Source organism: Diadema setosum, chromosome 20, assembly GCF_964275005.1.
Source record: "Diadema setosum chromosome 20, eeDiaSeto1, whole genome shotgun sequence".
Lineage (NCBI taxonomy): Eukaryota > Metazoa > Echinodermata > Echinoidea > Diadematoida > Diadematidae > Diadema > Diadema setosum.
The window spans coordinates 4,048,626-4,061,558 of record NC_092704.1 but is presented as its reverse complement, the minus strand read 5'-3'; the positions used below and the strand labels follow the sequence as shown (position 1 = coordinate 4,061,558).

At 37.5% G+C, this 12,933-nt stretch overlaps 1 protein-coding gene across 2 annotated transcripts; it reads right to left on the bottom strand.

Moving 5' to 3' along the window:
• Positions 1-233: 233 nt before the first annotated feature.
• LOC140243292 (carbonyl reductase [NADPH] 1-like) lies at positions 234-11,787 on the bottom strand. Of its 2 annotated transcripts, none has more exons than XM_072322961.1 (6): positions 11,686-11,787; positions 8,524-8,790; positions 6,500-6,609; positions 5,566-5,691; positions 4,028-4,172; positions 234-3,767 (listed from the first exon to the last, which is right to left on the bottom strand). In XM_072322961.1, exons 1-6 carry the CDS (start codon positions 11,731-11,733, stop codon positions 3,561-3,563), a joined length of 903 nt encoding a protein of 300 aa, XP_072179062.1. In that variant the 5' UTR covers positions 11,734-11,787; the 3' UTR covers positions 234-3,560. The 2 variants fall into 2 exon arrangements, with proteins under 2 accessions (XP_072179062.1, XP_072179063.1); XM_072322962.1 differs by lacking the exon at positions 11,686-11,787 and adding an exon at positions 11,374-11,439 and having other exon boundaries at positions 235-3,767.
• Between the last annotated feature and the right edge of the window lie 1,146 nt (positions 11,788-12,933).

Genomic DNA, 12,933 nt, shown 5'->3' with positions numbered 1-12,933 from the left:
GGTGATCATGATTGTGACATTGATATTGGTAATTAAGGCAAGAATAAGTAAAATGTTGATCATCCCTTCGATTCAATGTTCATGGAAAAGGTATATTTCTCCACTGTTGCAGAATAAGCCAGTTCGTAATTAGCTCATGTACACATTGGTACTTAATTACCTTTCTTTTTTTTCTCAGTTGGTTAGGCACTTCATTGGTTTTCAAAGCGGCATAATGCATAAGCTCGCCCGACGTAACAATTGAATTCATGTTCAAAGAATGAGCTTGTATTTAGATCAGGTGATCAGAATACTCTATCAGTTGACAATTATTTAGCAGCAGGCATCCATTTCATTATTTTGTACTGAATGCAATTAACATCCTATTTCCTTTTATATTGCAAAATACCATTCTTGCTGTCAGGTGGATGTGCTGGCAAGCACCATTTAGATAAGGATCACATGAATAATCATCGCATCACCGATGCTTATCTCACTGAATTTACAAACCAAAATGCCTATTGGTATAAATGACCTTTTTCTGCTCATGCTCAAAGTGGAATTACGAACTGGTCTGTTATAGAACTTTGGTTACTTTTTCCTCTTTCACTTGTTTCATCTTCATTGTTTCCAGTACTTGTCATTTTCTTTCTCATGTTTTCTCTCCCATTCTTCCTTTCTGATTACTGCATCTCCTTTTTTTCATGGCACACTCATACAACTTGTCTACTCGACAAAATAGAAAAAGAAAATAATTATCTATTCAAACATTTCTCTATAATTCTAAGTGAGAAATTTAATCACAGGGACACAGGTACATTTCCATTCCATGATCATTGAGTCAATTTCATACACATTTCATTTTCAACAGTTTTTGACTGTTCGTAACATCCATAACAAGGAAGAAGAGGACTTCTAACATATATAATTCAGAACATAATTTCTGACTGAAAAACAGGGATGATTTAGCTCAAAAGTAGGAAAGATAAATCAGTTCCTATAAGAGTGTGCAGTGAAATTATCCAGAAAAATAGGAAACTCCTGTTGCAGCAAGAGCTGGGAATGTCCAAAATTCAGATTCTTTCCTCCAAATTTAGTATGGTTGGGAGGTCTATACATTGTATGCCATTATTACTTGAACATCACTGCCTCATAGGAGTGCAAATAGATGTATGTATGCCATCTTAGGCATCAAGGTATAAAACGCATAATGTAGCTTTCTCTATTGGACAAGAATGCAAGGTTTGGAACATTATCTGCACCTCTAATGTGTCAATTTACAGTATAAGGGCTGCATTCACTTTAATGGCATTATTTACCATTAGCAGATGAAACAAAAACCTAGCTTTAGTGCTTAAAAATAATTCTAAAATGTGAGTTAGGGATAGAAACAACCAATTTAAAAATGTTAATCAGTATAATCAAATTTGAGTATTAGTACAAAATGTGAACGTTACATGTAGTTTATTAATGAATTTTTTTTCTAGAATAAACCATCTACAGTTATGGTCTATTGAGAAAAATAGTGATATCTCCCATTATTTTACACTTGATTGCAAAAAATGTTATATGCTAGGATGTTTTGTGATACAACTGACCTACACATATGCATCAAAGATCAGAACTCGAACATTTTGTAAATTACCACTCCCAATGGTAAACAATACCTTTAACACTCCTGTCTCAGAAAGGTCAGAACACAAAAGCAGGACTTACAAGATTGAGGACATTTTACACTAAGCGCACTGTTCCAGAAAATCCTGAATAAAACAAAAGTCAAGAAATACAACAGTACTTGTACATAGCAACACGAGTGTCACTGTTTTTGAAGACCTACACTCAAAACATGGACTCGCTCATTGTCAAAGGATAGTATCATCGATGGTGAACTGATCGGTACATGACAACTTTGCACTGAAGCACACCATAAGTTATTTCAAAGCACACAAAGAGGGGACAAACTGTAAAAAAAAATAAAATAATAAAATATTAGTTTTATCATTCCCAAGAATTCTGCCCCATCAATTAACTTCTGGAGTGTTACTGCTTGTACAGCGCTCTCCCTTTATAACAAACACAGTTATAACAAAATTCCGGTTACAACGAAGTGAAAATTCAGGCTGCAACATTATATGCTCTATGTCTTTTACTGTTTATTGGTTCGGTTATAATGAAATTTGCATATAATGAAAGAAATCTGATGGTCTCAAGGACTTTGTCACCACAGAGTCCAATGTAATGCATAGGTTGAATTCACTCATGGACAAAATATGGGGGGAACATACACAGACAGACAATCTCAATGCTAGGCTAAACAGTTCTAGTAGAATAACCAGAAATGTTGCAAAGATTGACATCACATAGGATTTCCTTTATTGATGTGAATTTAATCAGGTATACGAGGCAGTAGCCAGCCTTTTGCTTGGAATGAGAAATCTGTGCACACTCTCTAACTCAACGCTCAAAACACCAGTTCAATTCAATTCAATGTTTTATTTCATTTTTCGACAAAAAAGATATGAACATCACGTTTTTGATAACAGAAATTAAGGTGCGTAAAGTATAACATGAGAATATGTATATACAATGATTGTACCACCTTATAATAATTATACACTATCATATAACTCAAGTGATTAGAAATAATTATACAGTATGCAAAATTCGAAAAATGGAGGGACCCACTAAGAAGACAAAGCTTGTAGATTGTGGGCCCCATAGGCCAGTTCTACAAGTGTTGTATGTCGCATGTTTTGCATGCCCAGGTCTGTGGTGCCTTGCTTTTTTGATGATGTAATATCTGAAATCAATGGACCTTAATTTTCCACTGCCATCAATCATAACTTCATGTACTGTGATCTCATTTGAATTTGCTCCCCTGACCCTTGACCCCAGAGAAATCTAGCTCAGAACGCACACTGACATGCTCTATCATAACACACACCAGTTCATAACTTGTCTGAGTTTCATGTGTAATTTCATTCAATCTCAAAAACCTTAGGACAACTTTATTTCAACATTAATATCTATGGATATGTAAAAAAAAAAAAAAAAAAAAATGCTCAAAATCAACTGCTTTGTAATCATAGGTGATTATCACAAAATGTCCTAAGCCATGTTTTTATTTCATTCTAAATGGGGGAAAAGGAGTGGAGAGGGAAATGTATCAAAACTTTATCTCAACCTTTTTTCTGCCAATTTACCATATCCACTGAACAATTAACCAAAGGGTAATGTCCTGTGATTTATCACTGTTTGAAGTTAATATCAAATAAATCTTTTCGATGTGTGAGATTTTAACTTAAACCTCGATCCTAACCTTTTATTACAAACGGATTGACCCAAGACCTGAACATAAAGCTCTGAATGAGTCTTTGAATATAAAAATCAGAAGTCAAAATGTTACAAGGCCCTCAAGAAACAACAGAAAGACAATGGGACTGACATTACATAGGTAAGAATTTTTACACACAAACACATTATACAGCAGAGATGTTAACACTTAAACCTGACAAAAGCACATTGGCAGCTAAGCCTCTGCTGAGTGGAAAAAGGATGTGTGGATTTTGAGGTAGGGGGAATCAGAATGATATTGGACGAATATCGTTGTTCCAGAAATCCTTGACTGTCTTCTTGGAGATCAAGACACCTTGGAGGTCTATGGTTCCAGGAGGAAGGAGGGCTAGGTAGACCGGATTTACGGCTCCTTCTTCCGTGGGAATCCGATTGGCGGCCATGGCAGACTTGTGATGGGCCGTCATGTTAGACACGACGTAGCCAGGACAGCACTGCAGAGATGCAAGAAGTGGGGGCATATGTTGTTAGATTTGTACAAATGGAGAATTTCAGTGTAGCTATGGCAACACTTCTAATTCCTTATTCCATTTATGTTATAATCATCATCACAATCATAATATCAACAATAATACCATCACCATTATCTGACTTCTAATAATCTTACCATTACCATAATCAAAACCTCTGCTTGAAACAATGTTATGACCCCTTGTGTATAAGCAAACCTTTGTATCTTGATGTTAAAACTCACGCAATTGAGGAGAACATCCTCCTTGGTGGTATCCTTAGCAACAGCCTGGCCTTGGATGCGGGTCAGAGCAACGACGCCCAGCTTGCTGACTCCATAGGCCCAGTCAGGCCAGCCTTGGTCCACATGGTTCCCTGTTCCTGTTGCTCTGCACAGTCCACATGACGAGATTGTAAGACAGAAACATCAAGAGAATAAAAATGAGCCACAAGAATAGGGAGAGGTACTCATGCATGATGTTGCTGTTGAAGTATTAGATGAAAAAGATTGTAGCTACATGTAAGTTCCATGATGTTTGTTTTTGCACTGTTTGCTCCTATGAAATATCTGCACGTTAAGCCAAGCATAAATTCTAACGAAAAATATAACCCGAAACCTAATCCTAATCCTCACATCAGACTATTTTAACCCCTAAAACCCTATCATAACGCTAACCCTAATCCCTTGGATAAAATACGACCGCGGCAATTGGTGCAGGAGGACATGTCATTTTACCAGAAAGATGCCAATGTGACATGACTGTAAGCACATCTAGCTGGTACAACTCATTCCCTTTGCTGTGCTACAGTGCACTCCCGTTACAACGAACACAGTTATTACGAAATAAAACTTCTGGTCCCAAAATTATCACCACTAAAGTCTATGGTATAAAATTTGCTTATAACGAACACGGTTATAGCAAAATTTTTGTTATAACAAAGTCTTTTCCGAGCGCCACTGACAAAGAAAATCAAAAGAAACGTGCTCCGTTATAACGAAATGCGGATCGCTTCCAAAAATTACGTAGCGGAATAAGCATTTATAGCCTCTCTGCATGGGCGAACGCTTCACATCAGTGTTTTCGCTCCGTGTGTCACGCACAGTTTCCAAGAGGAACTTGCGTTATCATAATACAATAATCTGAAATTAAATAAGGTTCGTTTTATTGTTCCGAAGGTTCTTTATTACAAAACACACAGATTCTGATACACCTAAATGCAACGAACAGAATATGATGTTTTGTATGCGTGGTTTCCTTGTTTTTGTTATATATTGTATTTCTTCGGTTATAACGGAATTTCGTTACAACGAAAGAAAACTGCCGGTCCCGAGCATTTCGTTATAACGGGAGTGCACTGTATCAACAAAGTCATGACACTTCTAAAGGAAAGCAGACGTGCGCATAGGGGTGGACAGATCAGTGGAGCTCAGCAGACCCGTTCGTAGTTCCACTTTGCACATTATATGCATGCTTCTGTGTTTGTGTTATCAACATGATCATGAAGGCAACACAGAAGCACACACATACAGTTCCCTCGGCCCTGATAATTTTTTGATACCAATCATTCTTGAACACGCACATTTCCAAGTCTTGTCAATAAAAATCTCGCCTCATACAAATGCGTTAATCATGCATCTTCACAATAAAGGTTTGACATCGTTAATGTATATAAAAGATGTCAAAAGAGTGTTTTTATGACAGAACGATCACATATCAAAATACAACAAAAATAGAATTGACACACTATATACTATTCAGAAAACAGCTGTCAGAAGCATACTTGACAAATTCTTCCATGAGGTCAATGACCCCTTGCTCCGTCGACACTTCCTTGAACTTCTTTTGCAGGTCCTCGCTGCAGCGATAGTAGGACATCGGTGCCACCATGCTGGCTACTTGGACAATCCTGGCATAAGAATGGGAGACAAGGTTAAGATTTGACTACTGTAAAACACAATATTTTGGAATGACATTTTCGCAAGATGCCTCTAACATTTTATGCATATAGCGTAGACAAGAACTTTTGCGTGCATTTTAATTTTGCGAATCTTGGCTCTCATGAAATTCTCGAAATTAAAATGCACACAAACATTCCTCATTTCACAGTATGTCATACTTCATAACGACACCCTACACATGTCAGGGTTCACGAGTGAATGCTACACAAATGTCAAATACTGCCATCTTAAAGTTACACTTTACATTCAGATGATATAACATTGTGACTTATGTTCCATGTGAAGCATCTGCCAGGCTGCACAATTGCAATTTTGCTCAGTACCCACTCTAATTGGTTATGGGTTATAACTGCCTCTTTTTTTTTGGGGGGGGGGGGGATGACATCTAAAGCTGAGATGCACTGTTAAAGAATATATGCTCTTTACTAGTATCTCTATGTGTAAACCCCTACTGACAGGCACATTATTCACCATTTAAATACAATTCTGATCAATAAACCATTACTTTAATGTGACTAGAGTATATTTTTTTTCTGAACAATAAACTCATATGCTTGCAAATTTGAACATTTCAGTGACAATAGGGACAAAAATTTTTTATCTCTTCTCTTTCCTATTCTACTTAAATACCCTTCACTCTTGCACTGCAAAAGGTTGTTATGACACGTCAAGCACACACATCTAGACTCTGGAATCAAAATGTGTTTCACTGACTGAAGAGTCACAACAGATTCATTAATTATGAAGACACAGTACCTTCCACCATTCCGGATTAGAGGGAGAAACAAGTTTGTCATGTGGAGAACTCCGTAGAAGTTGATGTCAATGGTTCCCCTGGCCTGTTCAGACATTGGAGTATCGTTTCCCTGGGAAATAGAAGATAGCATGATGTAACAGAAACACAAATCATAATCTCACTGCCTGTTTCATTTGAATTCATTTTCTATGAGAGCTTTCTTCCTTAAGAGGTGTATACACCTTAAAGTGGATGGCTAGTAACTGATCAGTGGGAATGCTGGGGGATGATTGTTCCAATCCTTGTGGGATTCATTTAACAGTACACATTTGTTGTGTGAAAATTATGTGCTTCAGAATGGTCTCATATTCAAGTAATGTGCAGTTTACCCATTTCATAAAACTTGTTATCAGAGACAACTGCCACATTTCTATGACAAATTTGCTCTCAACCAATCAGATGCAAGGATTTCAGTAGCTTGTCACATCTATGACTTACTTGACACTGATGACAAGTTTTATGAAACGGGCCCCAGGTTAGCATGCCTGTACAGTGACAGGGCATTAAACTGCACGTTACTTGAATATGAGACCGTTCTGAAGCAAATAATTTTCACACAACAATAGATATATAATGCACTCTTAAATGAATCCCACAAGAATTGGAACAATCATCTCCCAGTATTCCCACTGATTCCCACTGATCAGTTACTAGCCATCCCCTTTAAGGGACTCTAAAACCAAAGATGGGTATTTACAAGTTGGTATCTACAGAATATCTCCTTGCTGATTTTGTGGATCTAATACCTGTATATCACATCAGCTGTAAATGTTTCCATAAATTTTAAACCAGTGGAATCTAAATCTTTCCAGAGAGCAGAGCTCGACAGAAATCTGAGTAATAACTTCTGAAATACTTCGATATTAATTTTCATTTTAAATCCAGCATAAAACTCTGCATTCTGCAATCATAAATACACAAATCTATAACATATGATATTAACTTAAGGAAGAGAATGGAGGGCTAAAAATGATGAGGAATCTTTCCTCAAAATTCATATACGTGAGGTCTCGAGGCCCATATGGCTATGCAATTCTCTTGACATACAATTTAGCACATACGACTGAAGTAATTTGTTGGAGTAAAAAAAAAAAAAAAAAAAAAAAGACAGATCCAACAGGTTATTGAAACCAAGACTTTAATGCACAAATCATAAATGGATTACCATGGACACATTTTGGTGTTAATAATGGGCTAAAACAAATATCTTTTAAAGCAGTAACAACCATCCATATTTTTCAGTTAACAGTACCTAAAACATGATTCTGTATACAGGCTGTATTTCTTGTTGCCACTTCATAATAGATTCAAGGTAGAGCTAGAGCCAGATATTCATCAGAACATTTAACTTTAAATTTGACTGTGGAGGAATACATGCACAAAGTTCAAGCCATTCTTTATTCTGGGCATATCAAATATTCAGAGTTCATTGTATCTCATCAAAACGCTCTAATCTTTGTAGACATATCTGCAACATGAAAAATGCTACAATGCCTATGTCAGGGCTCATCATTAGTGGTGGCCTGGTCCCCTGGGGCAACTAAAAATTTATATCACTGCCATCATGCGACTAAGTTTCAAAATGGATTGTAACATGCTTTTATTTCAGGCCATAAGCTCTTTTAGGCAACCAAAATTTCTCATAATTTAGAGGTACTAGTAGCCCAAATGGTGCAAGAGAGATAAAAGTTGGTGTCAAACCCTGCCTATACATCACTAACTGAAGATTCAATGACTATAATGTTGATGTTTTACAGTATTTGACTTTTCATTCTTCTTTCTTTTCAGGGATAAATCTATTTTAAAATCTAGGATATTTCACTGACTATACTTGTCCACACAGTACCTGGTATCTACAGTAAATGAACCATCCTGTCCATGACAGTGTTGACCTTGCTCAAAATGGGTTGAAATGCAAATGTCAACATTCCTAGAGCAAGGATGTAACAATGTGGCATATCGAAGTAATTGAGACCAGTCATACCTTGTAGGCAATGCCTGCATTATTGATCAAGATGTCCAGTCCCCCATGCTCTGCCTTGATAAAGTCTCGCATCGCCTCCATGCTCGCCATCTTGCCCACATCCAGCAGGTGGAAACGAGGGTGGAGTCCCTCTTTCTCCAGGGTGTCCATGGCCTCCCGGCCCCGCCCTTCGTTCCTGGCGGTGAGGTAGACAATGCCATTCTCACCAAAATGCTTGCAGAGAGAACGGACTATAGACAGGCCAATCCCTGTGTTGCTGCCGGTAACCTAATAACAAATTAGGAAAAAAAAAAACAATCACAACAATGTAACTCATCTTCAAAAGGACACTTAAGCTTGGTCTATTCTACTGTCTAAACCAGCCAACATCCTGTGATCTGTGTCCATTTCATCACTTTTATCAAAACATTGATATTCTTCTTGGGTATTATGCCATGTCTGTCAATAATACACACAACTTGCATATAATATGGCTTTTATGTTTAAGATGTTATTTCATAGCCAGTAAAGATAAAAATACACATGGGTGCATATTCTTTTTGAAGTAATGCAGTCATTTGTTTCAGATGTATTTTCTTTTTTTACTTTTGGAGCTAAATCAAAGAATTTGAATAGAATGTTGGCATTTGGTTCTCCCCTATCAAAGCAAACAGTGCAGAGAATATTGCTTTTCTCACCAAGAATAACTGCCCAACTCAACATTTCATACAATAATCCTACAATGCAAGAAGGCCTTGTCACTATGCTTCTTGACCTTTTTTTTTCAAGTCTCACACATCTTTTGAGACCAAGTTTGCAACATCTGTGTGTAGGTGCCTACTGTTACAAAGCAACATCCATGAATTTGAGTAACTGCATGTCACCCCAAAATGAGCATAATTTTGTGATTTTGTCTACATTTCCTATGGAAAAAAAGTGCTCTATCATGAAACTCATAAAATCCTATTTTTACTATAAATCACTTTAATTTCATGAATGCTGATTATGGTAGAAAAGTGATCACCTTACAATTTCTGATAAAAAAACACAGAAAAAAGGATAAAAATCAGAGAAGTACATAACAAATTCCACAAATAATCAAATACATTATAATTTAAATGACTTTTGGAAGTTTTTATGGTGTACCGGTACACTTCTTGAATAACAAACCACAAAGAAGACTCTCAACGCTTTACAGATGTTGGAGTTTAACATGCTGAAATAAGAACTTGGGCTTAATTTGCATAATTATAACTAAAATTAGAAACTATTGATAATTTAAAAAAAAAAATGAAGCCAAAATCTTGTATGGGTGTCATGTGTGCCGAATTCCGTTGCAAATGTGCCACTGATGGACAAGATCTTGTGTGGGGGGGGGGGGGAACAAAATTCACCCCTTCCGGATTTACAATAAAAAAAAAAAAATAATAAAAAAAAGCCTTGATCATCACACCCATAACAATACTATACTCAGCTGGGCTAATTTGAAGGGATGGTAGGCCCTACAATTTTGGTTGAGATAGGGCTTCAAGTTTCCAACTTTTTTTATGATGATTTTTTTTAGATAATGAGAAACTTCTTTTGAAATATGCAACAGCATACAATTCCAAGAGGAATTGAATTTTAAAGGGATCGTATAGTTTTAGTTGAGACCTAATTTCAGGTTTCTAACATTTTTTTGGTGAGATAATGAGAAACCTCTTATGAAATATGACAGAACATGTAATTCTATGAGGAATTCAACGTTTATTTGATGAAAATTGGTTTTGAAATGGCCGAGATACCCAAAGAGCGATTCTAATAAAGTGTGGGACCCACACTTTATTACGATCGCTTTGTTTACTTTGTTTTTGGATATTTCAGTCTGTCCGAACTCGATATTAATCAAATAAACTTTGAATTCCTCTTAAAATGGCATGCTCTGTACTATATCATGTGTTTTCTTGGTATCTTGCAAAAAGTTAAAAGCCCAATTCTCATCTCCACCAATACTGTACCATCCCTTTAAGTTTATTCAATGAAATTGAAAATCGGTTTTGAAATGGCTGAGATATTCAAAACAAAGCAAGTCTAATATCAAAAAGGTGGGATTCACCTTTTATTAGTCTGAATGGCTCTAATCGCTTTGTTTTATTACTTTGTTTTTGGATATCTCAGCCATTTCAAAACTGTTTTTCATCGAATAAACATAAACTTCCTCTTAAAATTGTATGCTCTTAACATTTTGGTTTTAACATTTGGTTTCTAATAAGTACTTGTACTAAATAATTGTATCTTGCAAAAAGTTAGAAGCTGACTCCTCACCTCAACTGTCTATAGATCTCTAGGCCTATACGTATCATCCCTTCAACCACTGCACCGAGTACAACAAGGCAGCAGAGGTGACAATCCTATTCAACAACTTCAACAAGGTCAACAAACTTTGCTATTCAGTGTGCATGACTGGCATGATGACTGGGCAGTTTTCACATACAAACAATGGGAAGGGAGTGCTAGGAAGCTCTGTCGCCTGGGCCTGGGTACCTCCCTGCCCTGCCTGTTAGTGATGGCTAAGCTATTCCATGGAGCTACAGCTGTTCTATGCCATGGTGTGGAGCTAAACATGTTCATGGAGCTATTCCATGGAGCTACAGCCCCATGCCATGGGCATGGCTTTTCATAGCAAGAGTGGAAGAGTGCAGCCTACCCTGTGGCTGTGCTGTGGTCCCTGGATTATGTACCAAGTTGAGTGTACGTATCTGACGTAAATTACTAGAAGCCACAGAGAAGTAGGTCCAATAATATGTTCGACGAAGTCCTTCTCAACGAACCATATAACTACTCTTCCCTACTTGACATATTATCTCCAAAGACGAAAATCGCTTTACTTACCAACACCACTTTTTGCGCCATCTTTGAGCACTGATCTGTCTGACAGATGATTGTTGATCGGATGCTCACACTGCGCATGCACTTGTGTAACGTGTACGTAAAGCTAGTGCTTGTGATCGTGATCAAAGAGCGAGTGTAGCCAAAAAAGATCGTAGCATACTCCAAAGAGATTTTCCCGTACGCGCCCCGTACATACAGGTGGGGATGAAAAAATCTCTTTGAGCTTCTCACTCTTACCGCACGTACCACCAGGTGGTGGCGCAAGACCGCATGGAGTCGATAACCTAGACGGAGTAAAATGTATGTACAGACCTGTAGGCCGCGGAGAAGTTGGGCAAGGATAAGAAAAGCCCAAAACATGGATTCTTCTTCTTCTTCTTCTGATTAAGTCTGCCTCCTTCAATAGGCTGAAGATTCTTGCAGACTGTGCTCTTTACATTATAATACAGTTTATTTACAGATATTTAGAAGCACATAACAAATTTGGCGAAAAAAAAAAAAAAAAACTAGCCACTGTGATCAACCGTTAGTCGGTTGGATTGGGTGAAAGCAGCAATATACGGGGTCCACTTTTTTGCACAATACGACAAAGGAATACATATTAAAGAGATACGCAGTTCTGGCTGATAAACACGTGGTGGTGTCACCGCTTTGCAAGCAGGGGGGTTCAGGGGGTTCCAGAAGCGCTCTTCCAGAGTGAGACCCTATCCCGCTTGGTTGCTTTCAGAAAGGTCCACTATTTCCAATTTTGACCCCCCCCCCCCCTCCATAAAAATCCCAGTTACGGGCCTGGTTTTGCCCCCCCCCCCCCCCCACACACACACACACACACACTTTTTTTTTTTTTATTTACCCTGCTGGAAGTGGGTAAAAATTATAGGCCCATTATGTTGACTTTCGTTTCATTTTCTTCCATCTGGGCCTGTCTTATAAAACTTGTGATAGAAATCAATCAATCACAAATCTCTTGAAAGCTGCCATCAATCGCAACCTGTAATTGATTGATTGCAGTTCTCCGTCTTAGTTTCAATCATAACTTCTTCTTTTTTATAAGATAGATTTGCATTCAATCGTAAAGTTGTGATTGATTTGAATCAATCACAAGTCTTCATAAGACGGGGCCCAGAATAGGCCTAACCACTAGAAGTTGATCACAAGGTCGTATTGAAGTGAAATAGCCCTATACAATAAACTTTCAAAATTAATAACTTTTGAATCCCGGTCCATCATTTTCATCAAACTTTCACTGATGTGTTGTCTGCTAATAATGCCGCTTTCACGCAGTCCGCATTTATATTGATTTTTTCCTTTAATACATCTCCTATTTATATAGATAGTATATGAGTAAAATATTTGTATACTTATATTCATCAATGAATGCCATAAGGTTATCCGAGTGCCAAACTATTGTAGAAACTGCCACGTGATAAGTTCTATAGGCCTAATTATAAAGATCCACATTTCTCCGTTACCACTGAACCAAATTACATGGGATATTCTGCAAGCTGTTGAAAACAAGTTATAATTTGACACTGGCGTAGCCAGGGGGGGGGGCGATGG